Source organism: Salvelinus alpinus, chromosome 6 (assembly GCF_045679555.1).
Source record: "Salvelinus alpinus chromosome 6, SLU_Salpinus.1, whole genome shotgun sequence".
NCBI classification, from domain to species: domain Eukaryota; kingdom Metazoa; phylum Chordata; class Actinopteri; order Salmoniformes; family Salmonidae; genus Salvelinus; species Salvelinus alpinus.
Window position 1 is genome coordinate 49,842,437 of NC_092091.1, and position 27,743 is coordinate 49,870,179.

General features: G+C 45.5%; 1 protein-coding gene across 2 annotated transcripts; it reads right to left on the reverse strand.

The window, feature by feature from the left end:
- Positions 1-3,134: 3,134 nt before the first annotated feature.
- On the reverse strand, positions 3,135-27,565 carry LOC139578805 (splicing factor, arginine/serine-rich 19-like). 2 transcript variants are annotated; one of them, XM_071406838.1, is made up of 9 exons: positions 27,373-27,565; positions 26,898-26,993; positions 26,668-26,789; positions 25,896-25,999; positions 21,977-25,765; positions 21,755-21,837; positions 7,500-7,787; positions 6,127-6,255; positions 3,135-3,700 (listed from the first exon to the last, which is right to left on the reverse strand). In XM_071406838.1, the coding sequence occupies exons 5-9, from the start codon at positions 25,656-25,658 to the stop codon at positions 3,551-3,553; spliced, it is 4,332 nt and encodes a 1,443-aa protein (XP_071262939.1). In that variant the 5' UTR covers positions 25,659-25,765; positions 25,896-25,999; positions 26,668-26,789; positions 26,898-26,993; positions 27,373-27,565; the 3' UTR covers positions 3,135-3,550. The 2 variants fall into 2 exon arrangements, with proteins under 2 accessions (XP_071262939.1, XP_071262938.1); XM_071406837.1 differs by lacking the exons at positions 26,668-26,789; positions 26,898-26,993; positions 27,373-27,565 and adding an exon at positions 26,115-26,333.
- Between the last annotated feature and the right edge of the window lie 178 nt (positions 27,566-27,743).

A 27,743-nucleotide genomic window follows, 5' to 3' on the forward strand; every position in this document is an offset into this window, starting at 1 on the left:
TGCGAGCAAGGAGGCCTACAAACCTGACTCAGTTACACCAGCTCTGGCAGGAAGAATGGGCCAAAATTCACCCAACTTATTGTGGGAAGCTTGTGGATGGCTACCCAAAATATTTGACCCAAGTTAAACAATTTAAAAGGCAATGCTACCAAATACTAATTGAGTGTATGTAAACTTCTGACCCACTGGGTATGTGATGAAATAAATAAAAGCTGAAATAAATAATTCTCTCTACTACTATTATTCTGACATTTCACATTCTTAAAATAAAGTGGCGATCCTAACTGACCTAAGACAGGGAATTGTTACTAGGATTGAATGTCAGGAATTGTGAAAAACTGAGTTTCTATGTATTTGGCTAAGGTGTACGTAAACTTCCGACTTCGACTGTAGATATTGCAACATAGTAGCCAACAAGGGGGCAGCTTGTGCAAATGTTTCCCCGGCTTGTGCAAATGCAATAGGGGAGTGATTGCTTCCTACAAGAGCAGAAAACGTGATCAAAAGATCTCTAGACATCTTTGAAAAGACAGTATTTTGTCTTAAAGGGGCAGTGTTGTATTTTGAGATATGCTTGATTAGGCAGAGGGTAGCATAATTTGTCCGATTGTTTTGTAATAATGGTATGGGAATAATAATGCATTTTATTTTGTAAAGTGGTTTCTTGCATCAAACACAACATTTTCAGTCATCTCCTTGTCTGAAGAAAAAGTGAAAAACAGGTTGTTTTTTTCAAAAGTCTCATGGAATGTAGGCCTACATTGAGCACCACACATTAGCTACTACTGTAGGCTGAATGATAGAACAGCTATTTATGTCAAAATGTTTTAGGATGCATTCTCTCAATTGTTTTTGATGGTATGCCACTGGTAGGCCTACATTATGATCAAATAGCCACAGTAGCCTACGTGGCCATTGTTAAAACTGTACCTTAAAAAGGGTACAGCCTCAGTGTTCTCAGTAAAAGTCTGCTGGAAGTTGCACATCATTTTCACAACGTTCAGGTTTGTGCTCAGCCGACCTTAAATTTGCTCAGTACCGAAAGAAAGAGGGAACATTGCCCTCCTCCCAATTCAATTAACCCCTGGCTATCAGATTACAACAAGGTTTACGAGTTCAAATGGAGACATCAAATTCAAAGCAATTTGCGCACTGCCTAAACGGCTGACTTGCAAAACAAACTGGCACGGTCTCCAATTTCTAAAAGTGAGAAAAAAGGCTGCAGGCTGACAGCTGCTCTCCGAGTGATGCTTTGCATGGTCCTAAAGGCATTTAATCAGGATTGGAATTATTTTAACCTACTTTGTTGTTGCTTACTTTACATTTTTGGCCTTGAGCTAGGGTATGGCGACTGCCCCTGATAGAAATGTGCCGTTTTCACATATGTAGACACTGGTTTAGTGCTGGAGATGAATAGGATTGGTTGAAAAGTGTCCAAGTTCATACAAAAAAACATTACACGTATAGTGAGGTCTTGATTTTGTCTAAAGTAACGGTTAGCAAATTAGGTAAATTGAGAAAGCTCACTTTATTTAACCTCAATGCCAACTTGTAGATTTTTGCTGTATAGTGTTCATGTATTTTGGATGTTTTCAATGTATTTCCAACACTTTCAGATAATGTGATTAATCGTTAGAAAAATAAAATGGTGCATTAAAATGTCAAAAAGTGTATTAAACTGATTAGGGGAGGACAGGTTAAAGAAGGATTTTTAAGCCTCGAGACAAGGATTGTGTATGTGTGCCATTCAGAGGGTGAATGGGCAAGACAAAATATTTAAGTGCCTTTGAACTGGGTATGGTATTAGGTGCCAGGCGCACCGGTTTGTGTCAAGAACTGCAACACTACTGGGTTTTTCCACGTGCAACAATTTCCCGTGTGTATCAATGCTCCACCCCTCAAGGACATCCAGCCAATTTGACAACTGTGGGAAGGATTGGAGTCAACATGTGCCAACATCCCTGTGGAACGCTTTGGACACCTTGTAAATTCCATGCCGCAACGAATTGAGGCTGTTCTGAAGGCATAAGGGGATGTGCAAGTACAACTCAATATTAGGAATAATGTTTGGTGAACTCAGTGTGGGCCTAGGGTTTCATGCTTTTGGTTGATAAGGGAAGGAACTGGGCCTTAGTCAAAGTTGATGAAAACTGATCAACTCTGACAGCCTTAATAATTACATACTTACATAGTTTTGAGGTGCTCTTGATGTTGGTTGGAGTCGACTCTTTTGGGACTATTCCATTGGTTCCAATTCTGACTGCCTGACTGGTCAAACAGTTGTAGAGATAAACTGACAGGAGTGTTCACCCACTAACAGAGACCTGACAATGAAAGGAACAAGCGCGATGATACATCCAACATAGTACACACATCCCAGGCACCCAACACGCGTTGACTCACCACATAGCTTCAACTTCCAATGTGTAAACTCATCAAGTCGCAGGGGTACTTCATTTTCATGGTTGCTTTTAACAGTCAGCTCTGACGTCACAAGGCATATGCTTTCAATGTTTAATTTGATGCCCGTTTATTGACGGATATCACATTTGTGGCCATGGACTAGAAAAATTACTCACTAACACTAATAGAAACCAATGGAGACTCAAATAGACTAAGCACAGAGTAAGTGTCAAATTGCACCTGAAATCTAACTATGGTCAGTTTTGCAGTTCCCTACTTTAAATGGGTAGCGTAAGGATTGTGTGGATAAAACTGATCCTAGATCTGCCTCTGTGTATGACAGAGAGGGACACACAGAGATACACAGATGCGTATAATTACTTTAGGCTGCAAAGCGGCTCTTCTTTTAACTAAAGTGTTTACATTCTTACATTACCTACAGTATTTAAGCCTGGTTCAGAAACAGCACTTATAAAGAATCTATTACAAACAGTTCACTCAGTCAGTGACAGGTATGCTGCAAGCCTGTAAATCCATAGCTTGTAGGACAGTGACACCTTGCGTTCATTTATTTCGCTCTCTGCCTAAGCACTGATCAGAGTACAAAAACCTTCAGGGTTGGTTTCCCGGACACAGATTAAGCCTGATCTTAGACTTAAAAGCGAACTCGCTTGTGCTCAGGAAACCGCCCCTCAGAGTACAGACTTCAAATAAAAGACAGGAACAGAAAATCAAGTGTCAAATTTCTATATTTAAACCAGCCGACCAACAACCTGACTATTTGACAGGTTTATACCACACAGAGAGAAAGGAGAGTCAGTGTAGTGTACTTACAGTATGTACAGTATGTGTGTGCGCACGTGTAAGTGTGTATGCATGTGTGTTCTGCATCGCTCCCATAACATTGTCACTTTTTATTTATTCATATAGTGCGTGTGTATATTTTGCGGATATCTACTCAATATTTCTGTACAGCAAGACACACAGGACACGAGAGAGGGAGCAGGGGGTTACGAGTTTACATGGGGGCAGCAAATAGGGAGATGAATAAAACAAATGTCACTCTACAGCCTCAGTGGGCCCAGTCACGTGCAAAGAGTGGGCAGCAGAACAAATGGGAGTAGGGTGAGAGCGCCCACTTGTCCAATCAATAGGAGGAATCCATCTCTCTGTCCTCCCTCACTTCCTCATCCATCTTTCGACCGTGCTTCCTGAAGTACTTGTACCTCTGAACATAAAGCTTGACCAGGTTGCTCACCTTGACCGGGTTGATCTCTCCCTTTCGACTGTGGCAGATCTGAGAAGCAGAGACAACCACACACACACACAGATCGGTATTAGTCATAAACACACTATATCAAATTGCTGTTAAACACAGTAATTACTCTAGGCTGTAATTACTTACAATGCAACGTAATTACAACTTCCAATTGTTACTGTGTTGGAACATAGTTACATATTCTGCATTATAAACCGGGTAGTTTGTATCCTGGATGCTTAATGGCTGAAACAGTATTCCAGCCTTGTGTATATTAGACAATATACCACGGGTATGATGCAAAAATACTTGTTTACTATCCTGTTTTCATGTTGGAAACCAGTTTATAATAGCAATAAGGCACCTCTAAGGTTTGTGGTATATGGCCAATATATAGTTTCGCATCGTGCATAAGAACAGCCCTAGGCCAATGCCGTTTTAGAGAATTTGGCAGTATGTCTAACTGGCCTCACACTGAACAAAAACATAAACACAACATACAACAATTTAGTCACAGATCATATAAGGAAATCAATTAAATAAATTATTTAGGCCGTAATCTATGGATTTCACATGACTGGAAATACAGATATGCATCTATTGGTCACAGATACCTTCAAAAAAAGGTATGGGCGTGGATTACAAAACCAGTCAGTATTTCGTGCGACCACCATCTGCCTCATGCAGCGCAAGACATCTCCGTCGCATAGAGTTGATCAGGCTGTTGATTGTGGCCTGTGGAATGTTGTCACTCTTCATTGGCTGTGAGAAGTTGATGGATATTGGCGGGAACTGGAACACGCTATCGTAAACGTCGATCCAGAGCATCCCAAACATGCTCAATGGGTGACATATCTGGTGAGTGTGCAGGCCATGGAAGAACTGGGACATTTTCAGCCTCCAGGAATTGTGTACATATCCTTGCGACATGGGGCCATGCGTTATTATGCAGAAACATGAGGTGACGGCGGCAGATGAATGGCACGACAATGGGCCTCAGGATCTCATCACAGTATCTCTGTTCATTCAAATTGCCTTCGAGAAAATGCAATCGTGTTAGTTGTCCGTAGCTTATGCCTGCCCGTACTATAACCCCACCATTGGGCACTCCGTTCACAACATTGACATCAGCATACCGCTCCCCCACACAATGTCACACACGGTGTCTGCCATCTGCCCAGTACAATTGAAACTGGGATTCATCTGTGAAGAGCACACTTCTCCAGCTTGCCAGTGGCCATCGATGGTGAGCATTTGCCCACTGAAGTCAGTTACGATGCCAAAACTGTAGTCAGGTCAAGACCCTGGTGAGGACTACGACCATGCAGATGAGCTTTCCCTGAGACAGTTTGTGCAGAAATTCTTCGGTTGTGCATACCCACAGTTTCATCAGCTGTCCGGGTGGCTGGTCTCAGACGATCCCGCAGGTGAAGAAGCCGGATGTGGAAGTCCCGGGCTGGCGTGGTTACACATGGTCTATGGTTCTTATGAACATTACATTCTCTGGCAACAGCTCTGGTGGACATACCTGCAGTCAGCATGCCAATTGCATGCTCCATCAACTTGAGACATCTGTGGCAGTGACAAAACTGCACATTTTAGAGTGACCTTTTAGCGTTCCCAGCACAGGGTGCAACTGTGTAATTACCATGCTGTTTAATAAGCTTCTTGATATGCCACACCTGTCAGGTGGATGGATTATCTTGGCAAAGGAGAAATGCTCACTAACAGAGATGTAAACAAATTTGGGCACAAAATTGAGAGAAATAAGCTTTTTGTGCATATGTTATTTCTTTAAATATTATATTACAGCTCATGAAACATGGGACCAACACTTAACCTGTTGTGTTTATATTTTTCTTCAGTGTATTGGCCAATATATCACACCCCCTCGGGCCTTACTGCTTAAATATACTACACTTACTCTGGCCTTATTTATGAAGTCTACTTCCAACAACTGCCCACACCTGTTTGTGGAAATTCTATAAAACATTCACAAACAAGTCAAAAGTAATTGTATCGACACCACACCACTCAGTCTAGTAATTACGCCAATCTTTTAACATTGTGTTAGCCAATCTTAAAATGTCAAACAGGTTGTTATTCCTATGGAACAAAATGCACCTACACTCCGTTACGGAGTGACACTACAGCCTAAACCCAAAAGCCTGACCATTGCTGAGCAGACTTTTTTGTTCCAGCCCAGCACTAACACACCTGATTCAACTGCTTATCCAACCATTTATCAAGTCATTCATAGAATAAGTTGTTTTACACCATCGAATAACAAAGTTAACACTGTGCTAAGCCACATAACACTGTGCTAAGCCACGTAACAACACTGTGCTAAGCCATGTAATAACAGCGTACTTAAACCATGTAATAACACTAATAACATTGTGCTAAGCCATGTAATAACAAAGTAATGCAGCTAAAGCAGGTTTATGGTTAGAGGGCTGGGTTACCTTGTGCACTGCCTTCCTCAGGATGTCCTTGTAGTCGTCCTTGTTGATGTCTTTACGCTGGTAGTAAGGCTTAATGGCCAGCTTCACCTCCTCCACCGCACGCTCCTGAGTGTGGAGCTTCTTCAGGTACTGAGAGTGAGATAAATAAAATAAGAGGTGCAGTACCAGTGTTGCATGGTATACCGAAACGTCAGTACTTTTTAGATACCAGAACATGAAAAACTGTTTTGCAGTAGAATTTGTTACTTTCGGTACTTCTGTCAAATGTGTCTCACGGATCAAGCCGTTCTTATCAGCACAGTCGACCCCTTATTAAAGAGCGCACAGTGCCTGCTCCACTTGCTAGCCTGCACTGGGAGTCTGGGCTGCATCATATAAGCTCCCACTCATACTGCACAGAAGTTAACAGACTTGAATAATGCGACAAGGCATGTAGATGTTGAAACTGTTAATTACTGTTCGCAAAACAAAGTCGATACAGGCTAGAACCCTTTACAATGGAAGAATATACCGATAGTGTCCAGCTTCGTAGGCTAACTTTCCTTGCTAGGTGACAGCTAAAGCTAACATCAATTCACTACCCTAGTTTGCATATCATCACAAACAAAGTCTAAGGCATAATATATTGATTTCATAGCTGATTGCCAATAAAAACTTTATGGATTCACTTATTTGGTCTCTTTCTCATCTCTCCAAAAGATGATCTATTGCTTCACCGAACTGACTGCCTCGTGAATGACATCATTACTCATTAAAGAGACAAACATTTTTATGAAAAAAGCTACTTCTATGCAAATGCTGTTAATGAATACAATAAAATGTGCCAAAATGGAAGGGAAATGGTTTGTCATCTGTAGCCCCATGGAATCACCCAAAAACAAGCTCAATAACTCAATGCATGCACACACTCCTATTGAATATGCATTCACCTGTATTGTGGATATGCTACAGATGTATTTACCATTGAAATAAATTATTACCATTATGTAGTTAGATTGTTTTTACCTAAGTCAAACTGATTGCATAATTGATTAATTAATGCATACATGGCTGTCTCTGAAAAAAATGTTTGTAAACAAATGTGTTGATATTGAACTCAAAAGATGCCCAACGTTTGAACAGAGCAGTAGCTGAGCATATCTGTCTGGATCATGTGCCATTCTGTAACTTTGGCTTTTTTTGCCGCGTTATTGTTTTGGTATCGAGCACCGTGATACTAAACCTAGTATCAGTAATGAAGTCAACATTCTGGTATTGTGCCAACACTATGCAGTACTGTACTGATAGTCACATGACCTTATTCCTTTACACACACACATCAGTAAATGGAAGATATGGGAGCGGTAGAAAGACATGTTTTTTAATGGTGCTACCTTGTCAGGGTCCTTGCTGTCGTTGTCCCAGCCTATATCACTGAAGTCTCCGGACCCTCCCGAGAACCCAGAGGGCATGGGAGGGGGCGGGGTCTGGGCACAGCCACCACCCAAAGACATGCCATGGTGCAGGTGGCTGGGCGGGGTTTTGGTGCAGCCCACCAATGGGAGAGCGCTGTGCAGGATGAACTGGGCAGGGGTGGGGCCAGGGGAAGGAAGAACATGGGAGGAGGAAGAAGAGGAAGGGGCATGCTGCGATGAATGGTTCTGATTGGTTTGGGAGAGAATCTGCAAGAGAGAGAGATGGAAGGTATGATGAGAAACGGTTGGTCAGATATCGAACACCTTCAAAACAATCCAAGACAAATATGTAACACGTATACAGTGCCTTCAGAAAGTATTTACCTCCTTTGACTTTTTCCACATTTTGTTGCGTTACAGCCTGAATTTAAAATGGATTCAATTGAGACCTAGTGTCACTGGCCTACACACAATACCCCACAATGTCAAAGTGGAATTATGTTTTTAGAAATTAAAGGCTGAAGTGTCTTTAGTCAATAAGTATTCAACCTCTTCAGGGGGTTCAGGTACAAAAATGTGCTTAACAAGTCACATACGTTGCATGGATTTCACCTTTATTTAACCAGGTAGGCTAGTTGAGAACAAGTTCACATTTGCAACCTGGCCAAGATAAAGCAAAGCAGTTCGGCACATACAACACAGAGTTACACATGGAATAAACAAACATATAGTCAATAATACAGTAGAAAAAGTCTATATACAGTATGTGCAAATGAGGTAGGATAAGGGAGGTAAGGCAATAAATAGGCCATGGTGGCTAAGTAATTACAATATAGCAATTAAAACACTGGAATGGCAGATGTGCAGAATATATATATATATATATATATATATATATATATATATATATATATATATATATATATATATATATATATATATATATGAATGTGGAAGTAGAGATATTGGGGTGTAAAGGAGCAAGATAAATAAATACAGTATGGGGATGAGGTAGTTGGATGGGCTATTTACAGATGGGCTATGTACAGGTGCAGTGATCTGAGCTGCTGACAGCTGGTTCTTAAAAGCTAGTGAGGGAGATATGAGTCTCCAGCTTCAGTGATTTTTGCAGTTTGTTCCAGTCATTGACAGCAGAGAACTGGAAGGAAAGGCGGCCAAAGGAAGAATTGGCTTTGACCAGTGAGATATACCTGCTGGAGCGCGTGCTACGGGTGGGTGCTGCTATGGTGACCAGTGAGCTGAGATAAGGCGGGGCTTTACCTAGCAGAGACTTGTAGATGACCTGGAGCCCGTGGGTTTGGCAACGAGTATGAAGCGAGGGCCAGTCAACGAGAGCGTACAGGTCGCAGTGGTGGGTAGTATTTTGGTGACAAAATGGGTGGCACTGTGATAGACTGCATCCAATTTATTGAGTAGAGTGTTGGAGGCTATTTTGTAAAAGACATCGCCGAAGTCGAGGATCGGTAGGATGGTCAGTTTCACGAGGGTATGGTTGGCAGCATGAGTGAAGGATGCTTTGTTGCGAAATAGGAAGCCGATTCTAGATTTAATTTTGGATTGGAGATGCTTAATATGAGTCTGGAAGGAGAGTTTACAGTCTAACCAGACACCTAGGTATTTGTAGTTGTCCACATATTCTAAGTCAGAACAGTCCAGAGTAGTGATGCTGGACGGGCGGGCAGGTGTGGGCAGCGATCGGTTGAAGAGCATGCATTTAGCTTTACTTGCATTTAAGAGCAGTTGGAGGCCACGGAAGGAGAGTTGTATGGTATTGAAGCTCGTCTGGATGTTAGTTAACACAGTGTCCAAAGAAGGGCCAGAGGTATACAGAATGGTGTCGTCTGCACAGAGGTGGATCAGAGAATCACCAGCAGCAAGAGCGACATCATTGATGTATACAGAGAAGAGAGTCGGCCCGAGAATTGAACCCTGTGGCACCCCCATAGAGACTGCCAGAGGTCCGGACAACAGGCCCTCCGATTTGACACACTGAACTCTATCAGAGAAGTAGTTGGTGAACCAGGCGAGGCAATCATTTGAGAAACCAAGGCTGTTGAGTCTGCCGATAAGAATGTGGTGATTGACAGAGTCGAAAGCCTTGGCCAGGCCGATGAAGACGGCTGCACAGTAATGTCTTTTATCGATGGCGGTTATGATATCGTTTAGGACCTTGAGCGTGGCTGAGGTGCACCCATGACCATTTCTGAAACCAGATTGCATAGCGGAGAAGGTACGGTGGGATTCGAAATGTTCGGTAATCTGTTTGTTAACTTGGCTTTCGAAGACCTTAGAAAGGCAGGGTAGGATAGATATAGGTCTGTAGCAGTTTGCGTCTAGAGTGTCTCCCCCTTTGAAGAGGGGGATGACAGCGGCAGATTTCCAATCTTTTGGAATCTCAGACGATACGAAAGAGAGGTTGAACAGGCTAGTGATAGGGGTTGCAACAATTTCAGGCAGATCATTTTAGAACGAGAGGGTCCAGATTGTCTAGCCCGGCTGATAATAGCATTTAACATTATTTTTGAATGACATCATCATCTCTGTAACCCACACATACAATTATCTGAAAAGGTCCCTCAGTCAAGTAGTGCATTTCAAACACAGATTCAACCACAAAGACCAGGAGGTTTTCCAATGCCTTGCAGACATTGAATATCCCTTTGTGCATGGTGAAGTTATTAATTACACTTTGAATGGTGCAGCAATACACCCAATCACTAAAAAGATACAGGAGTCCTTCCGAACTCAGTTGCCGGAGAGGAAGAAAACCCCTCAGGGATTTCACCATGAGGCCAATGGTGCTAAAATAATATTTTGAATCCCCTCCAATTTCGATCTTGTCTCATTGCTGCAACTCCCCAACGCTTTCGGGAGGCGAAGGTCGAGTCATGCATCCTCCAAAACATGACCCGCCCGCTTAACTCAGAAGCACCAATGTGTGGAAGGAAACACCTTTCACCTGACGACCGAGATCAGTCTGCAGGCGCCCGGCCCGCCACAAGGAGTCACTAGAGCACAATGAGCCAAGTAAAGTCTCCCTCCCCTAACCCGAACGACGCTGGGCCAATTGTGCGCAGCCCTATGGGACTCCCGATCACAGCCGGTTGTGATACAGCCCGAGATCGAACCATTAGTGACGCCAGTGCCTTAGACAGGTGCGCCACTCGGGAGGCTCGACCAACGGTGAATTTAAAACATTTGCAGGCTGTGATAGGAGAAAACTGAGGATGGACCAAAAACATTGTAGTTACGCCACAATACTAACCTAAATGACAGTGAAAAGGAATCCTGTACAAAAAAATATTCCAAAACATGCATCCTGTTTGCAACAAGGCACTAAAGTAAAACAGCAAAAAATGTGGCAAAGAAATTAACTTTGTCCTGAATACAAAGCATTATGTTGGTACTAACAACACCTCAGAGTACCCCTCTTCATATTTTCAAGCATGGTGATGGCTGCATCATGTTATGGGTATGCTGGTCATCGGAAAGGACTAGGGATTTTCTTTGTATAAAAAGAAACGGAATAGAGCTAAGCAGAGGCAAAATCCTAGAGGATAACGTGGTTCAGTCTGCGTTCCAACAGACACTTGGAGACAAATTCACCTTTCAGCAGGACAATAATCTAGAACACCAGGCAAATGTACACGGGAGTTGCTTAACAAGACAACATTGAATGTTCCTAAGTGGCCTAGTTACAGTTTTGACTTAAATCTGCTTGAAAATCAAATATTATTTGTCACGACCTGAATACTGACCTGAATACAATGGTGTAGAGACATTATTGTGAAATGCTTACTTACAAGACCTTAATCAACAATGCAGTTCAAGAAATAGAGTTGCGAAAATATTTACTAAATACAAAGTAACATAATAAAATAACAACAATGAGGCTATATACAAGGGGTAATTTGTAAATGTAGGCAGGGGTAAGGTGGCTATGGGGGGAGTCAACGCAAATAGTGTAGTTGGCCATTTGATTAATTGTTCAGCAGTCTTATGGCTTGGGGGTAGAAGCTGTTATGGAGCCTTTTGGACCCAGATTAGGCGCTCCGGTGCCGTGCGGTAGCACAGAGAACAGTCCATGACTTGGGTGACTGGAGTCTGACAATTGTTTGGGACTTCCTCTGACACCACCTAGTATATAGGTCCTGGATGAAAGGAAGCTTGGCCCCAGTGATGTACTAAGCCGTACGCACAACCCTCTGTAGCGCCTTACGGTTGGATGCCAAACAGTTGCCATACCAGGCGCTGATTCAACCGGACATATTCAAATCAACCCCATCCCAGACCGCTGTCCCCACATGCTTCAAGATGACCACCATTGTTCCTGTTGCCAAGAAAGCTAACTGAACTAAATGACTACTGCCCAGTAGCACTCACTTCTCTCAAGGATCTTATCACCTCCACCCTGTTACCCTAGACTCACTCCAATTTGCTTACCGCCCCAATAGGTCCACAGACGATGCAATCGCCATCACGCTGCACACTGCCCTATCCCATCTGGACAAGAGGAATGCCTATGTAAGAATGCTGATCATTGACTACCGCACAGCATTCAACACCATAGTACCCTCCAAACTCATCATTAAGCTTGAGACCCTGGATCTCGACCCCACCCTGTGCAACTGGGTCCTGGACTTCCTGACGGGCTGCCCCAGGTGGTGAAGGTAGGAAACAACATCTCCACTCCGCTGATCCTTAACACTGGGGCCCCACAAGGGTGTGTTCTCAGCCCTCTCCTGTACTCTCTGTTCACCCACGACTGCGTGGCCATGCACGGCTCCAACTCGATCATAAATTTCGCAGACGACACTAGTGGTAGGCTTGATTACCAACAACAACAAGACAGCCTCCAGGGAGGAGGTGAGGGCCCTCAGAGTGTAGTGTCAGGAAAATAACATCTCTCTCAATGTCAGCAAAACAAAAGAGATGATTGTGGACTTCAGGAAACAGCAAAGGGAGCACCCCCCCCCCCCATCTACATTGACGGGACAGCAGTGGAGAAGGTGTAAAGTTTTAAAGTTCCCCGGTGTACATATCACGGACAAACTGAAATGGTCCACCCACACAGACAGTGTGGTGAAGAACGCACAACAGCGCCTCTTCAACCACAGGAGGCTGAAAAAAACGTGGCTTGTCACCGAAAACCCTCACTAACTTTTACAGGTGCACAATTGAGAGCATCCTGGCGGGCTGTATCACTGCTTGGTACGGCAAATGCACTGCCTACAACTGCAGGACTCTCCAGAGGGTGGTGCGGTCTGCACAACGTATCACCAGGGGCAATCTACCTGCCCTCCAGGACATCTACAACACCCGATGTCACAGGAAGGCAAAAAAGATAATCAAGGACAATAACCAACAAGCCACTCGCTGTTCACACCGCTTCCATCCAGAAGGCGAGGTCAGTACAAGTGCATCAGAGCTGGGACAGAGAGATAGTAGCTGTTTTTCAATCTCAAGGCCATCAGATTGTTAAACAGCCACCATTAGCACAGAAGCGCCTGCCTACTTACAGACTTGATATCATTGGGCACTTTAATAAAAGGAACTAGTCACTTTAATAATGCCACTTAAAGAATGTTTACATATCTCGCATTACTGATCTCATATGTATATATACTGTATCCTTAACTATCTATTGCATCTTAGCCGCTCGGTCACTGCTCATCTATATATTTTATACTTATATAGTCTCATCCCATTCCTTTACTAGATTGTGTGTATTAGGTTTTGTTGTGGAATTTGTTAGATATTACCCCTTAGATACTGCTGCACTGTCGGATCTAGAAGCAAAAGCATTTCGCTACACTCGCAATAACATCTGCTAACCATGTCTATGTTCGCAATAAAATTTGATTTGAACCAGTCAGGATGATCTCAATAGTGCAGCTGTAGAACTTTGAGTATCTGGGGACCCATGCCAAATCTTTTCAGTCTCCTGAGAGGGGGAAATTTGTTATCATGCTCTCCTCACGACTGTCTTGGTGTGTTTTGGACCAAGATAGTTTCTTGGTGATGTGGACACCAAGGAACTTGAAACTCTCGACCCGCTCCATAACAGCCCTGTTGATGTGAATGGGGGCGCGTCCAGCCCTCCTTTTCGTGTAGTCCACGATCAGCTCCTTTGTCTTGATCATGTTGAGGGGGAGGTTGTTGTCCTGGCACTACACTGCCAGGTCTCCGACCTCTTCCCTATTGACTGTCTCATCGTTGTCGGTGATCAGGCCTACCACTGTTGTGTCATCAGCAAACTTAATGGTGTTGGAGTTGTGCCTGGCCACACAGTCATGGGTGAACAGGGAGTACAGGAGGGGAATTAGCATGCACCTAAGGGGCCCCCTGTTTAGGATCAGCATAGCGGATGTGTTGTTGCCTACCCTTACCACCTGGGGGCGGCCCGTCAGGAAGTCCAGGATCCAGTTGCAGAGGGAGGTGTTTAAGTCCCAAGGTCCTTAGCTTAGGGATAAGCTTTGTGGGCACGATGGTGTTAAACGCTGAGCTGTGGTCAATGAAAAATATTCTCACATAGGTGTTCCTTTTGTCCAGGTGGGAACGGCCAGTGTGGAGTGCGATTGAGATTAAGTCATCTGAGGATCTGTTAGGGCGGTATGCGAATTGGAGTGGATCTAGGGTTTATGGGATAATGGTGTTGATGTGAACCATGATCAGCCTTTCAAACCACTTCATGGCTACCAATATGAGTGCTACGGGGCGGTAGTCATTTAGGCAGGTTAACTTCGCTTTCTTCGGCACAGGGACAATAGTGGTCTGCTTGAAACATGTAGGAATTACAGACTCAGTCAGGGAGAGGTTGAAAATGTCAGTGAAGACGCTTGCCAGTTGGTCCACACATGCTTTGAGTACATGTCCAGGTAATCCGTCTGGCCCCGCAGCCTTGTGAATGTTGACCTGTTTAAAAGGTCTTGCACACATCGGCTACGGAGAGCGTGATCCCACAGATGTCCGGAACAGCTGGTGCTCTCATGCATGCGTCAGTTGCTTGCCTCGAAGCGAGCGTCATAAGGCATTTCGCCCATATGGTATGCTTGCGTCACTGGGCAGCGTGCGGCTGGGTTTCCCTTTGTAGTCCGTAATAGTTTGCAAACTCTGCCACATCCGACAAATGTCAGAGCCGGCGTAGTAAGATTCAATCTCAGTCCTGTATTGACGCTTGCTTGTTTGATGGTTAATCTGAGGGCATAGTGGTTCGTATAAGCGTCTGGATTAGTGTCCCGCTCCTTGAAAGCGGCAGCTCTAGCCTTTAGCTCGGTACAGATGTTGCCTGTAATCCATGGCTTCTGTTTGGGATATGTACGTACAATCACTGTGGGGACGGCGTCGTCGATGCACTTATTGAAGAGGCCGATGACTGATGTGGTTTTCTCCTCAATGCCATTGGATGAATCCCGGAACATATTCCAGACTGTGCTAGCAAAACAGTCCTGTAGCGTAGCATCCGAATTAGAGGTCGACCGATTATGATTTTTTCAACGCCGATACCGATTATAGGAGGACCAAAAAAAGCCAATACCGATTAATCAGCCAATTTTAAATGTATTTATTTATTTGTAATAATGACAATTACAACAATACTGAATGAACACTTATTTTAACTTAATATAATACATCAATAAAATCAATTTAGCCTCAAATAAATAATGAAACATGTTCAATTTGGTTTAAATAATGCAAAAACAAAGTGTTGGAGAAGAAAGTAAAAGTGCAATATGTGCCATGTAAAAATGCTAAAGTTTCAGTTCCTTGCTCAGAACATGAGAACATAATGAAGGCTGGTGGTTCCTTTTAACATGAGTCTTCAATATTCCCAGGTAAGAAGTTATAGGTTGTATTATTATAGGAATTATAGGACTATTTCTCTCTATACCATTTGTATTTCATATACTTTTGACTATTGGATGTACTTATAGGCACTTTAGTATTGCCAGTGTAACAGTATAGCTTCCGTCCCTCTCCTCGCCCCTACCTGGGCTCGAACCAGGAACACATCGACAACAGCCACCCTCGAAGCATCGATATCCATCGCTCCACAAAAGCCGTGGCCCTTGCAGAGCAAGGGGAACAACTACTTCAAGGTCTCAGAGCGAGTGACGTCACCGATTGAAACGCTATTAGCGCGCACCCCGCTAACTAACTAGCCATTTCACATCGGTTACACCAGCCTAATCTCGGGAGTTGATAAGCTCAGCTCAGTGCTTGAAGCACAGGGAAGAGCTGCTGGCAAACGCACGAAAGTGCTGTTTGAATTAACGCTTACGAGCCTGCTGCTGCCTACCACCGCTCAGTCAGACTGCTCTATCAAATCATAGACTTAATTATAACATAATAACACACAGAAATACGAGCCTTAGGTCATTAATATGGTCAAATCCAGAAACTATCATTTCGAAAACAAAACATTTATTCTTTCAGTGAATTGCGGAACCGTTCCGTATTTTATCTCACGGGTGGCATCCATAAGTCTAAATATTCCTGTTACATTGCACAACCTTCAATGTTATGCCATAATTACGTAAAATTCTCGCAACGAGCCAGGCGGCCAAACTGTTGCATATACCCTGACTATGCGTGCAAAGAACGCAAGAGAAGTGACACAATTTCCCTAGTTTAATATTGCCTGCTAACCTGGATTTCTTTTAACTAAATATGCAGGTTTAAAAAAAAATACACTTCTGTGTATTGATTTTAAGAAAGGCATTGGTGTTTATGGTTAGGTACATTCGTACAACGATTGTGCTTTTTTCACAAATGCACTTTTGTTAAATCCTCCCCCGTTTGGCTAAGTTGGCTGTCTTTGTTAGGAATTGCTGCATATACCCTGACTGCGTCGCACAGAACGCAAGAGAAGTGACACAATTTTCCTAGTTAAAAGAAATTCATGTTAGCAGGCAATATTATCTAAATATGCAGATTAAAAATATATACTTGTGTATTGATTTTAAGAAAGGCGTTGATGTTTACGGTTAGGTACACATTGGTGCAACGACTTTTCGCGAATGCGCTTGTTAAACCACCCGTTTGGCGAAGTAGGCTATGATTCAATGATAAATTAACAGGCACCGCATCGATTATATGCAACGCAGGACAAGCTAGATAAACTAGTAATATCATCAACCATGTGTAGTTAACTACACTGCTCAAAAAAATAAAGGGAACACTTAAACAACGCAATGTAACTCCAAGTCAATCACACTTCTGTGAAATCAAACTGTCCACTTAGGAAGCAACACTGATTGACAATAAATTTCACATGCTGTTGTGCAAATGGAATAGACAAAAGGTGGAAATTATAGGCAATTAGCCAGACACCCCCAATAAAGGAGTGATTCTGCAGGTGGTGACCACAGACCACTTCTCATTTCCTATGCTTCCTGGCTGATGTTTTGGTCACTTTTGAATGCTGGCGGTGCTCTCACTCTAGTGGTAGCACGAGACGGAGTCTACAACCCCCACAAGTGGCTCAGGTAGTGCAGCTCATCCAGGATGGCACATCAATGTGAGCTGTGGCAAGAAGGTTTGCTGTGTCTGTCAGCGTAGTGTCCAGAGCATGGAGGCGCTACCAGGAGACAGGCCAGTACATCAGGAGACGTGGAGGAGGCCGTAGGAGGGCAACAACCCAGCAGCAGGACCGCTACCTCCGCCTTTGAGCAGGAGGAGCACTGCCAGAGCCCTGCAAAATGATCTCCAGCAGGCCACAAATGTGCATGTGTCAGCATATGGTCTCACAAGGGTTCTGAGGATCTCATCTCGGTACCTAATGGCAGTCAGGCTACCTCTGGCGAGCACATGGAGGGCTGTGCGGCCCCACAAAGAAATGCCACCCCACACCATGACTGACCCACCGCCAAACCGGTCATGCTGGAGGATGTTGCAGGCAGCAGAACGTTCTCCACGGCGTCTCCAGACTCTGTCACGTCTGTCACATGTGCTCATGTGCTCAGTGTGAACCTGCTTTCATCTGTGAAGAGCACAGGGCGCCAGTGGCGAATTTGCCAATCTTGGTGTTATCTGGCAAATGCCAAACGTCCTGCACGGTGTTGGGCTGTAAGCACAACCCCCACCTGTGGACGTCGGGCCCTCATACCACCCTCATGGAGTCTGTTTCTGACCGTTTGAGCAGACACATGCACATTTGTGGCCTGCTGGAGGTCATTTTGCAGGGCTCTGGCAGTGCTCCTCCTGCTCAAAGGCGGAGGTAGCGGTCCTGCTGCTGGGTTGTTGCCCTCCTACGGCCTCCTCCACGTCTCCTGATGTACTGGCCTGTCTCCTGGTAGCGCCTCCATGCTCTGGACACTACGCTGACAGACACAGCAAACCTTCTTGCCACAGCTCGCATTGATGTGCCATCCTGGATGAGCTGCACTACCTGAGCCACTTGTGTGGGTTGTAGACTCCGTCTCATGCTACCACTAGAGTGAGAGCACCGCCAGCATTCAAAAGTGACCAAAACATCAGCCAGGAAGCATAGGAAATGAGAAGTGGTCTGTGGTCACCACCTGCAGAATCACTCCTTTATTGGGGGTGTCTTGCTAATTGCCTATAATTTCCACCTTTTGTCTATTCCATTTGCACAACAGCATGTGAAATTTATTGTCAATCAGTGTTGCTTCCTAAGTGGACAGTTTGATTTCACAGAAGTGTGATTGACTTGGAGTTACATTGTGTTGTTTAAGTGTTCCTTTTATTTTTTTGAGCAGTGTAGTAATTATGTTAAGATTGATTGTTTTTTATAAGATATGTTTAATGCTAGCTATCACCTTACCTTGGCTCTTTGCTGCACTCTCATAACAGGTAGTCAGCCTGCCACGCAGTCTCCTCGTGGAGTGCAATGTAATCGGTCATGATCGGTGTCAGAAAATGCTGATTACCAATTGTTATGAAAACTTGAAATCGGCCCCAATTAAATCGGCCATTCCGATTAATTGGTCGACCTCTAATACGCATCATCTGACCCCTTCCGTATTGAGCGTGTCACTGGTACTTCCTGCTTTAGTTTTTGCTTGTAAGCAGGAATCAGGAGGATAGAATTATGGTCAGATTTGCCAAATGGAGGGCGAGGGAGGGCTTTGTACGTGTGTGTCTCCATGTGTGGAGTAAAGGTGGTCTAGAGTTTCTCCCCCTTTGGTTGCACATGTGACATGCTTGTAAAAATTACGGTAAATGGATTTAAGTTTGCCTACATTAAAGTCCCCGGACACTAGGATCGCCGCTTCTGGATGAGCATTTTCTTGTGCGATCTTAGTACCAGTATCGGATTGTGATGGTAAATAGACAGCTACGAAAAATATAGATGAAAACTTGGTTGACTTGCTTAGTTAAATAAAGGGAGAAAAAAAATTTACCAAAAAAAATGTGGTCTACAGCTTATCATAAGGTACTCAACCTCAGGTGAGAAATACCTCGACTTCCTTAATATTAGACATCGTGCACCCGCTGTTATTGACAAATAGACACACCACCACCCCTCTTCTTACCGGACGTAGCTGTTCTGTCCTGCCGATGCACGGAAAACCCAGCCAACTGTTTATTATCCGTGTCGTCGTTCAGCCACGACTCGGTGAAACATACGATTTCACAGGTTTTAAATGTCTCGTTGGTAGGATAGTCTTGAACGGAGCTCATCCAGTTTATTCTCCAGGTGATTTCATGTTGGCCAATAGAACAGATGGTAGAGGCGGGTTACCAAATAGGGCTATCTTGTCACAACAATTGATTGGCTCAAACGCATTAACTTCTTAAAACTTCTTCGGGATCGGTGTCCCTTCCATGGGATGGTTGAGCTAACGAAGGCTAATGCGATTAGCATGAGGTTGTAACTAACAAGAACATTTCCCAGGACATAGACATGTCTGATATTGGCAGAAAGCTTAAATTCTTGTTAATCTAACTGCACTGTCCAATTTACAGTAGCTATTACAGTGAAAGAAAACCATGCTATTGTTTGAGGAGAGTGCACAATTTTGAACATGAAGTTATTAACAAATTAGGCACATTTGGACAGTCTTCATACAAATTTTTGAACCGAATTGCAATGGTGCATTGGATCAGTCTAAAACTTTGCAAATACACTGCTGCCATCTAGTGGCCAAAATGTAGATTGCACCTGGGCTGGAATAATAATAATACATTATCTCTTGCATTTCAAAGATGGAACAAAAAAAATACAAAAGAACGGTTGTTTTTTTCTTTGTATTATCTTTTCCCAGATCTATTGTGTTATATTCTCCTACATTCCTTTCACATTTCCACAAACTTCAAAGTGTTTCCTTTCAAATGGTACCAATAATATGCATATCTTTGCTTCCTGAGCTACATGCAGTTAGATTTGGGTATGTCATTTTAGGCGAAAATTGAGAAAAAAACGGGGGTGGATCCTTAAAAAAAACAAATACACTTTTATCAAGGCACACCTGTTAACTTCGCTGGGATATGTGGGACAGTAGCGTCCCACTTGGCCAAAAGCCAGACAAAATGTAGCGCGCCAAATTCAAATATATTACTATAAAAATCTATCTTTCATGAAATCACACATGAAAGACACCAAATTAAAGCTACACATGTTGTGAATCCAGCCAACATGTCTGATTTCAAAAAGGATTTATGTGGAAAGCACACCAAACAATTATGTTAGCTCAGTACATAGTCACAGAAAAACACAGCCATTTTCCCAGCAAAAGATAGTCACAAAAAGCAGAAATAGAGATAAAATGAATCACTAACCTTTGATGATCTTCATCAGATGACACTCATAGTACATCATGTTACACAATACATTTATGTTTTGTTCGATAATGTGCATATTTATACCCACAAATCTCGGTTTACATTGGCGCCATGTTCAGAAATGCCTCCAAAATATCCGGAGAAATTGCAGAGAGCCACGTCAAATAACCGAAATACTCATCATAAACTTTAATGAAAGATACATGTTTGACATATAATTAAATCTACACTTGTGCTTAATGCAACCGCTGTGTCAGATTTCAAAAAGACTTTACGTAATAAGCACACCATGCAATAATCTGAGACGGCGCTCAAACATAACATTTCTCCGCCATGTTGGAGTCAACAGAAATACGAAATTACATCATAAATATTCCCTTACCTTTGATTATCTTCATCAGAATGCACTCCCAGGAATCCTAGTTCCACAATAAATTGTTGTTTTGTTCAATAATGTCCATTACTTATGTCTAAGTAGCTACTTTTGATAGCATGTTTAGTGCACATGTCCAAACACTCGCGCAAATGCAGGCGAACTCGGACGAAAACCTCAAAAAGTTATATAACAGGTCGAAAAAACTGGTCAAACTAAGTAGAGAATCAATCTTCAGGATGTTGTTATCATATATATCCAATAACGTTCCAACCGGAGCATTCCTTCATGTCTGTAGAAGTTATGGAATGCAAGGCGATATCATGAGGAAAGCGCGTGACCAGGAACTGGCATTCTGCCAGACCAATGACTGAAACTCCTCCCATCCGGCCCCACATCACACTAGAGGCTTCATTCCACGTTCTACAGACGGTTGACATCTAGTGGAAGGCGTAGGAAGTGCAAACAGATCCATATCTCACAGGGAATTGAATCGGCGATGACTTGAACATTGACCAGTCTCAGAATTCTCACTTCCTGTTTGGATTATTTCTTAGGTTTTTGCCTGCCATATGAGTTCTGTTATACTCACAGACATCATTCAAACCGTTTTAGAAACCTCAGAGTGTTTTATATCCAATAGTAATAATAATATGCATGTATTAGCATCTGGGACAGAGTAGGAGGCAGTTCACTATGGGCACGCAATTCATCCAAAAGTGAAAATGCTGCCCCCTATCATAAATAAGTTAATTGAAATGCATTCCAGGTGACTAGGTCATGAAGCTGGTTGAGAGAATGCTAAAAGCTAAAAGTGTGCAAAGCTGTCACCAAAGCAAAGGGTGGCTACTTTGAAGAATATCAAACATAAAATATATTTTGATTAACACTTCTTTGGTTACTACATGATTCCATATGTGTTATTCCATAGTTTAGATGTCTTCACTATTATTCTACAATGTAGAAAAGAGTAAAAAGAAAAGAAAAACCCCAGAATGAGTAGGTGTGTCCAAACTTTTGACTAGTACTGTATATATACACACACACACACACACACACAGATAACGGAATATAATTACTCAGACACACACACCTGGCTGGTAGCATGGATGAACTCCTGGGCTTTGGCTCTACTTGCGATATTGGCCTCTTCCATCTTAAACAGCAGAGCTGTCACTGAAATACAGAGAGCATGGGGTTAGTAAAACCTTATACATATTATATACACTTCATAGTAGCAACAGGAATACACAAAAACATACCAAAACTCCACTTGTTGACATTATTATAATGAATGCTACTGACAGAGACTTACATGCTAAAACTCCTCCGGCCGTGCAGTCCACTCCTGTCTGCAGACTCCAGGGGAGGGTAGGGGCAGCAGGAGGGGGAGGAGGCGGCGGTGGCAGCTTGTTGGCCGAGGAGGAAGAAACAGAAGAGGAGGAAGAGGAGGAGGGGTCTGTGGAGGAAGGAGGAAGGGAGAGCGAGGCGAGGGCAGAGCCAGATGAGGAGGAACAAGGGGGTGAGGCCAGGGATTTGGGGCCTTCGTCTAGAGGGAGGGGCTTCATGTTGGAGGGGCCGTACTGTGAGAGGCCTCCCCCCTGGGAGGAGGGTAGGGACGAGGGACTGGGGGGGGACAGGTTGAGGGTGCTCTGGGTCTGAGCGGGGCAGTCCTCGGGTAGGAAAGAGGGCTCAGGGGTCTTACAGCTGCTGTCCACTGTCTGAGAGTCGGGAGACGACTCCCGAACATCACGTGAGGCGGTGAGGGAGGGCGGAGGGGTGTGGGGGGGTGAGGAGGACGGGGGGAGGACACTGGTGGAAGAGGATGATGAAGAGGATGAGGAAGGGGTTGGACCAGCTGGACCAGAGTGCGGACTGGAGGGTTTAGCCCCCACTCCTAATTGGATGTCGGAGGAAGACCCACCCCAGCCGCCGCCCTCAGAGCTACAGTTGGCCATAGCGCCATCCACGTCCGTCAAACCGCTGGCTAAGCCTTTCTCTCCCCGCGTCTTCTTCGCCAGCCGCCTCCTACGCTTGTTTGCTAGGGACAATGAGGGCGAAGACGCCGAGGAGGATGTGGAGGTGGTAGAGCTGGGCTTGGCCTTCTTGGACTTCAGCGCTGCCACCGTGGGATTAGCCAGCAAGGAGGAAGGTGGAACGGCCAGGGAACTGCTTTTGCCCACCTTCCCCAGGTCCTTGTTGCGTCCACTTAGCAATAGAGGCTCAGAGCAGGGCTTGAGGAACGGAGACCTGCTCTCATTGTCCCTCCTAAAGACCACGGCAATGGAGCCTCCCACCACTGGCAACCCAGAGCCCCCTACTGGCCCGCCCACACCGAGGAGCTCCATGCCCACCTTCCCCGAGCCCACCGGGCCCCCCGTGGTGCTGCTCACGCCCTCGCGCACCAGCACTGACACTTTTGACTGCAGCTTGGCTTTCCTCCCACCCCCACTTAATTTCTTGGACCTGCCAGAGCGACCAGACTCTTTCTTTCCTCCTTTTTCCCCACGCTCTTTCTCCTTCCCTATCTTCCGCCCTCGTTTGGCCGAGGGGAGGGTGGCTGGGGCGGAGGCCAGGCCGGGGGTGGCCTGGGTTGGGGATAGTGAGGAGGTGGAGAGCCCCTTGCCTTTGGGTCGAACCGAGGAGGAAGAGGACGACTTGGACTGACCAGCTTTCTTGCCCGTTCGTGATTTCTTCTTGAAGTGGTGGCGTCCAGGTTTGGTAGCGGTCTTGGGTTTGGCGCTGAGGGCAGCGGGTTCCAGAAGCTGGGGAGGGGAGTCTTCTATAGAAGGGTAGTCTGAATCCAGAGCCTCCCCGTCCAGAGAGCGCATGTCTATCTCCAGTTTGTCTGAGAAGTGGTCCGAGTCATAGCCATGGTAATGTGACGGCGGCGAGAGGGAAAGGCTCCCACGCCGGCCAATCCTGTCGTCTAACTCTTCGTCCGAGCGCCGACGGCTCTTCTTCTTCCTCTTGTGGGGCTTTTCGGAGCCCTGGGAGGGGCTGCGGGGGGAGGATGGAGCCAGTGGGGGGGATCCGGGGAGAGTGGTGGTGGTGGTGGTGGTGACCGTGATGGTGCGCTTGATTGCGAACAGGTCAGAGCCATTGAGATCCTGGATGGATGGCGGCACCACGGGTCGACCATCTCGACGTCTCTCCCTGTCCCTTTCTCTGTCCTGGTGCCTTTCACTGTGCCTTTCTCTGTCCTGGTGCCTGTCCCTTTCCCGGTGCCTTGGTTCTATGCTTCCTTTGGACCTCTTGGAGCTGCCTCTTTCTCGGCTGGTCGATTTGCGGACGCCGTCTCGCTCTCTTTCCCTCTTTATCCGGCTAGAGTGTCCATCCCTCTCCCTTCTCCGGGTGTCGTCTTTCTTTCTGTCCTTGTCTCGATCGCCGTCTCGATCGCCGTCTCGTTCCCCATCTCTGTGTCTGTACCGGTCTCTGTTATTCTCTCTGTCTCTGTCCCTGTCTCTCTCTCTGTGTCGGTCCTCTGAAGTGTTTGACCAGGAGCGGCCACCGTGGGCCTGCTGCACTGAGGTGTTTTGTGAGCGGTGGCGTGCTGAAGATTCCGGGGTGCTCCGTCGTCTCTTCTTCCTCTTCCTGCTGTCGCTTCTGCTGCTCCTCCCTCTCTCCTCCTCCACTTTTGTTTTCTTCTCTTTCTCACTCCGCCGCCCCCTCTCCCTGTGTCTTTCCTTCCTCTCACCACCACCACCATCCTTTTCTTTCCTTTTCTTCCTCCTCCTCTCCTCCTCCTCCTCTACCTTGCACTCCTTTCGCTTGCGCCGCTCCCTCTCCTTGGAGCTCTTGGAGGACTTGCGGCTCTTGTCCTTCTCGGCAGTGAGCGGGGAGGGGGCCAGAGGGACGGTGTGAGGAGACGGTGGGAGGTGCTGAGGCGAGAGGGAAGAGGGGAAGGAGGAGCGGTATCTCGCCTTACGCCGGCTGACCAGCTTCCTCCTCAGATCTCCCGCCCCGACCACCACCACCTCTTCTTCTTCTTCTTCTTCCTCCTCCTCCTCCTCCTCCATGGGCTCCCCATCCTCCCTGCCAGGCATCACCGGCCCCGCCCAGTCCCCCTCAGCCCGCACCGACACAAAGCTATCCCCGTCCAACACCCTCAGGATCCTCTCCGGCTTGGCTCCCCTGTGGAGGAAAGGACTGCCAGAGGAGATGGGGAGGACGAGAGGAAGAACTCCTTCCCGGCCTCTCTCCTCCCTCTTTCCTCCATCCCTCTCGGTGGCCCCAACAATCTCACCCTCCTCAATCTCAGAGTGGTCCGAGTGGTTCGCCTTCTCTCTCCTGTCCCGTACTTTCACCCGGGGCTCTTTGGTTCGGTCCAGCCTCCTCCGAAGGGGGAGAGGGAGGGAGCGTGGTGAGAGCGGGGGAACAGAGAAAGCGTCCGTGGAGTCTGGAGGAGCATTGTCTTTCTCCTCTCCTCCTGTCCTCCCCATCTCTGCCTTCCTTCTCTTCCCTCTGGCATCGCTCCCCTTGCTGCTCACGCTGTTCCCTCTCTCCCTCCCTCCCCCCGTCTCTCGCTCCTCTTCCTCTCTCTCTGAGGGGGGAGAGCCGGTCGGATCAAAGGGGTCGTACTTTTCCCCTTCCTCCTCCGCCGCTCCTTCCTCCCTCTCTCCTTCCGTGGGGTGAAATGGGTCGTAGATCTCCGTCTCGAGCTCTTTTTGTCCGTCGGTGCCCACAAGGGGTGAGAGGCATAACAAGGGATCTGAGGAGGAGAAAGAGGGATCAGAGTGAGAGGAGGGGGGAGCCAGGGAGGCGGAAGTGGAGGACACCACGTCACCCATCATCATGCTGTTGGCCCTTCCCTCCTGGATATCGTTGTGGTAGCTGGTTGCCACGGCACCAGGAGAGGAGGATGAAGAGGAAGGTGGGGAGGCGGGAGAGGAGGAAGATGTGGAGGAGGGCAGGGGGCTCTTGGCAGTCTCTGTGATCCCGTGAGGAGGAGGGACAGCAGGCATCCCTTTAAGGCCTGGGATTTTAGTTAAGTCCATGGCCAGGATGGGAGCTGGTCCTGGGGTAAGCTGTAATCCAGAACTCCCTGGAGCCTGGGGTTGTGGGTGGAGGAGGGATACTGAGGGCCGGGGATCAAAGAGTAACCCTGAAAGATGAGACAAGAAATGTTAGGCCTTTATCAACTACCTGGGGCCCACAATCTGTCAAGTGTGTGTGTGTGTTTGGGGGAAGTAGAGTACTGTATGTGTGTATTAGAGTTGGTACAAAGTATTTACCTGTCTTCCTGCTGCCTATACCAGGGGTGACAGTGGACAGGAGACTGAGCAGTGACGAGCCTTCCACTCTCACCTCAGCTGTCAACTCCACTACAAGGTCAGAACTGGAATACAAATACATCACTCATGAAACCACGCACAGTGGAACTGGCACATCTAAATTCCCTGTTATGTAATTCATTATATAGGGTGTCTCACTCTCCATACATTTCAGCTTACTTTTCACTCTGACATCCTCTCTTTAGCCAGGCATGTGATTTTGACCCCAATTTAGCTGTCCCAGACAAGTTTGAAATCGGAGACAAAATACCCATGGTGTTGCCTACTCGAAGCTCGCAGCTGTCACCGATGCTCGTTTAATGTGAGCGAGTCAGAAAATAAATCTGAGGGCTACCGATCCGTCTTTGAGACATCCCGATATGTTCTAAAATTTTGGATTTTATTGTCATAAAATCTGCACTGCTCTTGTAGAGTGAGATGTTTAAAGACAAGTTGAGAACGGTGATCAGCAATAGCCAATGAGATCCTACCAGTGATGACATTTCGCATCAGCTAGAATGTGTACAAGAGCGATGACTACTACTAGCATGCATTTGTACTTGCCTTTAACCAAAGCGTCAAATCATTACAGCTCTGAAGTTGACAAGCAATGTTACTCAATTCAAAATGTATTGGCTTGACATTTCAACTCTGTATGGCAAGCGTGAATGTCTGACTGAAAACGTTTATGAGGCGGCTTTGAGCAACAGTTCGTTCTAGCTAATCTAATTACATCTTTTTCGAGAGACAGTGTGGTATCGCGAATCCTCACGACCAAGGGAAGAATTTTATAGTGTGTGACCCCCGTCTCTGCCACTTCGTTGTTTCGGCGGGGGTTGCAGTAATGCCAGCTCCCTATATGAAGGGGACAGACAGACAAACAAACACACACATTAATAGCTGCTACAGTCAATGGAAGAGCTTTAAAAAAAAACACACACACACACACACTATAACACTCACCAGTTCGCTAGGCTCGTCATCTGGGTTCTCCCTATCACCTTGGTAACACGTCAACCTCGTCCTACTCCTTTCTTCATCCTTCTCTGGAGTCTTTGTCTGATGATACATAACTTAAGTCAAATCAAATTTTGAAGAATCTTGCAGTGTCGTGTATTGCGATGTTAGCTAGCTATCTAATTAGCCATTGCATTAACTGGCAGAGGCAAGCTAACGTTAGCTGTTGCAAAATACCTGGATCATGCCGCACTCTCGTCTGTTGCTTGCAACACCAGTTGACCTGGCTGGTAAACTACATAAACTAACTTAACTAGCAAATACACTTGATCACTGAAAACTAGTTATAATCGTCACGTTTTCACTGGAATCAGATTCGTCGCTAGCTAGCCAGACCTGCCAGAAATAGCAGTAACGTTAGCTAGCTAGCCAGGTTTGATAACGTTAGCTCTCCTCCTAGCTACACCAGTCAAATACATACCTTAGATCCAGTTATATGTTTTGTCCGTTTAAATCCACAATCTTCAAATAACCTTTATTTTCTAAAACGTGAAATGTACGTTTAAAATACACTATTAAAGGTTGAGATATTGTTAAAAGCACAATAAGAGGCCCATCCCATCCATCGCCGACATTTTACTTCCCTTCACTTGAAACAAGGGCCGATGGGAATTGACGTTTTTCGTTGATCGGGTTAATTTTGGGGATGACTTCTTCTTCTTCTTCTATGAGGTTTAACGGCGGTTGGCATCCAATTTGTTTCATTACCGCCACCTACTAGACTGGAGTACAACTCCCTTATACTTTACTTGAAAAAGAAAAATGTACTAAATAAGTACCCTACCATCTAAC